This window comes from Charadrius vociferus, unplaced genomic scaffold (genome assembly GCF_000708025.1).
Source record: "Charadrius vociferus isolate BGI_N301 unplaced genomic scaffold, ASM70802v2 scaffold564, whole genome shotgun sequence".
NCBI lineage: Eukaryota > Metazoa > Chordata > Aves > Charadriiformes > Charadriidae > Charadrius > Charadrius vociferus.
In genome coordinates this window covers 150,296-153,724 of record NW_009647940.1, presented here as the reverse complement: position 1 = coordinate 153,724, position 3,429 = coordinate 150,296, and the positions used below count along the sequence as shown (strand labels likewise).

General features: G+C 63.1%; 2 protein-coding genes across 2 annotated transcripts in view; one reads left to right on the top strand and one right to left on the bottom strand.

Moving 5' to 3' along the window:
- Window positions 1–399, bottom strand: part of FMNL3 (formin-like 3) — a 23,540-nt gene extending 23,141 nt beyond the window's left edge. Inside the window, exon 1 of the mRNA XM_009883199.1 lies at window positions 289–399. Coding sequence (XP_009881501.1) covers window positions 289–399 — 111 coding nt within the window. The remainder of the gene's footprint in view (window positions 1–288) is intronic.
- Window positions 400–1,212: 813 nt separating this feature from the next.
- On the top strand, window positions 1,213–2,787 carry TMBIM6 (transmembrane BAX inhibitor motif containing 6). The gene is made up of 9 exons (XM_009883165.1): window positions 1,213–1,268; window positions 1,368–1,476; window positions 1,583–1,703; window positions 1,835–1,883; window positions 1,967–2,064; window positions 2,168–2,247; window positions 2,372–2,472; window positions 2,551–2,623; window positions 2,734–2,787. The coding sequence occupies exons 1-9, from the start codon at window positions 1,213–1,215 to the stop codon at window positions 2,755–2,757; spliced, it is 711 nt and encodes a 236-aa protein (XP_009881467.1). The 3' UTR covers window positions 2,758–2,787.
- The last annotated feature ends 642 nt before the right edge of the window (window positions 2,788–3,429 follow it).

Below are 3,429 nucleotides of genomic sequence, written 5' to 3'. Positions count from 1 at the left end.
GGCGGCCGCTGACGGGCCCGGGGCAGCGCCAGGGCTGGCGCCGGTTCAGGCGTCGGTGGGTAAAGGTCGCCCAGCAGCGACAGCCCCAGTTACCCATTGACGACAGTGCCTGTCACCAGTGAAACAGAAACGGCTCCGGCACCATCTCTGTTACTCGTGCCTGGTGAAGGGCTGCTGTCCCGGCTCCCTGGCCCCAGCATGGAAGGCCTGGGTCCTTCTGCTGTCCCGAGAGGCAGGACCCACCTGCCATCTCCACAGGGAGGGCAGGCCCTGCCTGACGAAACTCACTGTCACAGCTGCCCGCCATGCCAGGAGGAGGCTGTCACACACCTCTGCAGCCACCACACCCTGTGCAGAGACAGCTTCCCCGTGGCCTTGCGCAACGCCCAGTGAGGCCATGGGGTAGCAAACTCTGCTTCTGCCCCACTGTGAGCCGTGGGGCCAAGCCAGGAGGTCCCCATTGGTGTGGTGTCATCAGCCAAGTGACAACCAATCTCTTGCTGTCCCAGTGTTGGTGTGAAACCAGTGCAGCAGTGGGTGCAGGGGTCTGCCAGTGTGGCAAGAGGAGACCCCAGGCCTTCCCCTCTGCTGGGGCAGAACGTTGACAGCCCCGTGGCCCCTTGGGCCCTGTCTGCACCAGCCTGTTTGGTCCCCTCCACCCCTTGGGGACAGGTGGCTCGTGCCACTTGCTGGGCTGGTTGGGCTCCCACTGGTGCCAGGGTAAACAGCACTGGCTGAGCCGGCCGGACTGGGGGCTGGCGGAGGGGCCAGAGCAGGAAGGGGAAGGGAGAAGAAGGAGGAGGCCCTGCAGGGAGCTTCGCACTGCCAGAGCCTCCTCTGGGGATGTCATTATGGGCATTAATAGTAGCCTGGCACAAAGACGCTTTCCAGCTGCTGGCAGTGCTCCCATGGGGTCGGGCCCTCCCCAGTGGCAGCCCCCGGTCTCGCACCAGCCTGCAACACTTGCACCAGCTGGGTGAGGAGGGTTCTGCACGCCTGGCCGGTGCAGAGCGTGGCAGAAACCAAGCAGCTTGCAGCTCCTGCTGCTCACTCTGCACGGGACAGGAGGTCCTCAGCTCCCGCTGAGCTCCTCTGCCGCGTGGCAGGAGCTTTGGGAGGTCAGGAGGGCTCTGGCATCCCCCTGACCCTCCTGCCCTCTTGCAGCTTGAGCTTCTGCGAAGCGGCTGGTGGGCCCACTCCTAGCCCGGCACCATGAACGTCTTTGACCGAAACATCAACTTTGACGCCCTCTTCAAGTTCTCCCACATGTGAGTAACGCCCCGGGGAGGCTGGGCTCGAGTGGGGAGGCTCATGGAGGGCTGCGCCATCCCTTCCTCCCAACCTCACCACCCCCTCCTCGCCTGCAGCTCGGCCTCCACCCAGGAGCACCTGAAGAGGGTTTATGCCAGCTTTGCTCTCTGCATGTTCGTGGCAGCCATGGGGGCCTACATCAACGTGGTGACCCACCTCTTCCAGGTGAGGGGCCCTTGGGGTGTCATGGGTGGCCCCTGGACTCAAATCCCTCTGCCCGTGCTGCCCTGGCAAAGCGATGCCAGGCCCCCACCTGCGTCTCACCCCACAGTTCAGCCTCCTGACTGGCCTGGGCGCCCTGGGACTGATGGCCTGGCTGACGGCCACCCCGCACAGCCGGGAGACGGAGCAGAAGAGGCTGGGGATGCTGGCCGGCTTCGCCTTCCTGACGGGTAGGTGGGGACTGGGGATTCTCCCGAGTCCTGTGGGGTCCTGAGCCCTGGGGAGTGGGGGTACGAGGGCCCCAACACAGCACCGATCGGCTCTGAAATGGCTCCAGTGACACCCTGCTCTGTCCTTCCAGGCACCAACCTGGGGCCCCTCCTGGAAATATGCGTCTCCATCAACCCCAGGTAGAAACAGTTTCCCCGCCCCCCGCCAGCTGCCCCCTGCCACCCACCCGGGCCCCATTCACCCTCTCTCTCCTCTCTCCTAGCATTGTCCCCACCGCATTCCTTGGCACCGCCACCATCTTCGCCTGCTTCTCACTGAGCGCCCTCTACGCCCGGCGCCGCAGCTTCCTCTACCTGGGAGGTGTGTGTGGGGAAACATGGGGGGCTGGGGGCTCCCTGCATGGCACAGGGGGCACCCCATGGGGGACTGGGGCCAGGCCTCACTCCCTACCCTCTCCCTACAGGTTTCCTGCTCTCTGGTCTCACCCTGATGCTTCTCTCCTCTGTGGTTAATGCCTTCGTGGGATCCACTTGGCTCTTCACGGTGAGTCCCCTTCCGTCTGCCAGGACCCCGTGGAGGACAGAGAGACAGATGGACAGATGTCAGCTGGCATCAGTGGCGCCAACACGGGGCTGTCCCTATCTAACATCCCCTCTCCCTCCTGCAGGCCAATCTCTACCTGGGGCTGATGATCATGTGCGGCTTTGTGCTCTTCGACACGCAGCTCATCATCGAGAAGGCGGAGAGCGGGGACAAGGATTACATCTGGTGGGTGCTGGGGCCAGGGGGTTGAGGGGGAGGAAACACGGGCCGGGTCCCCCTGAGCACATCCATCTGTCCCCACAGGCACTGTGTCGATCTCTTTGTCGACTTCGCCAACATCTTCCGGAAGCTCCTGATGATCCTGGGCATGACCGAGGTGGGTGACGGTCCCCCAGGCAGGGCTGGGGGGGACAAACCTGTCCCTTGGCCTGGGGGGAGGATGGGGGCCATGCACCCAGCAGTGACTAGCCGCCTCTCCTCTTGCAGAACAAGAAGAAGGAGAAGAAGTGAAGTGGCTCCAGGCTGAAGTGGAGCTGTCCCTGTCTGGTCCCTGTCCCCACCCTGTCCCCATCCCTTCTCTGATTCATTAAAGGGGTTGCGCTTTGCTGCTGATGAAAAGCAGCCCAGGAGCTTTCGCACCTTGTGGGTTTTTCTCTCGTTTAGCTTTTCTTTATTAGAAACTGGCAGATTTGTGAATCCTGCTGGAGTTCGGCTTCCCCGCCCGGCCCCTCCCCAGCCTGGCTCTGTTCCCCTGAGCCCGTGTCCCTTGGGGTCATCACTGACATGTGAGCTTTCTGTCGAGGTTTCTCCCTCGCCCCACAGGCAACATGTCCCCACTGTACCCTTGCACAGGGAGCTGGGGCCTTACCCCCGACCTCGGCAGCCATGGCCCCCCCCCGTGCCAGCCGTGGGGGTGGTGGGACCCCTTGAAGCCAAACTCAACGGAGGAGCCCCTCCTTTAGCACCAGTGCCAAGAAGTACAATGGAAAAGAAAATGTTGGGTTGGGCGAGCTGTCCAGCCGGGCCGACGCATTTTGATTACGAGCTCCCCCAATCTTGCCGTCGCCTCTCTTTGTACACCGGGACGATTCAATAAAATGCTCAGACTTGAACCTCTCAGCCCTCGCCCTCTCAGCCCTTGCCCTCCCACCCTCCCTCCCTCCCGCGTGCAGGATGTGGCCA

Bases quoted from the DNA above. Each gene is read 5' to 3' on its own strand.
- TMBIM6 (XM_009883165.1), top strand. From the start codon at position 1,213: ATGAACGTCTTTGACCGAAACATCAACTTTGACGCCCTCTTCAAGTTC. The intron at 1,269-1,367 runs GTGAGTAACGCC...CCTCGCCTGCAG, and splicing joins CTCTTCAAGTTCTCCCACAT to CTCGGCCTCCACCCAGGAGC. The intron at 2,065-2,167 runs GTGTGTGTGGGG...CTCTCCCTACAG, and splicing joins CAGCTTCCTCTACCTGGGAG to GTTTCCTGCTCTCTGGTCTC.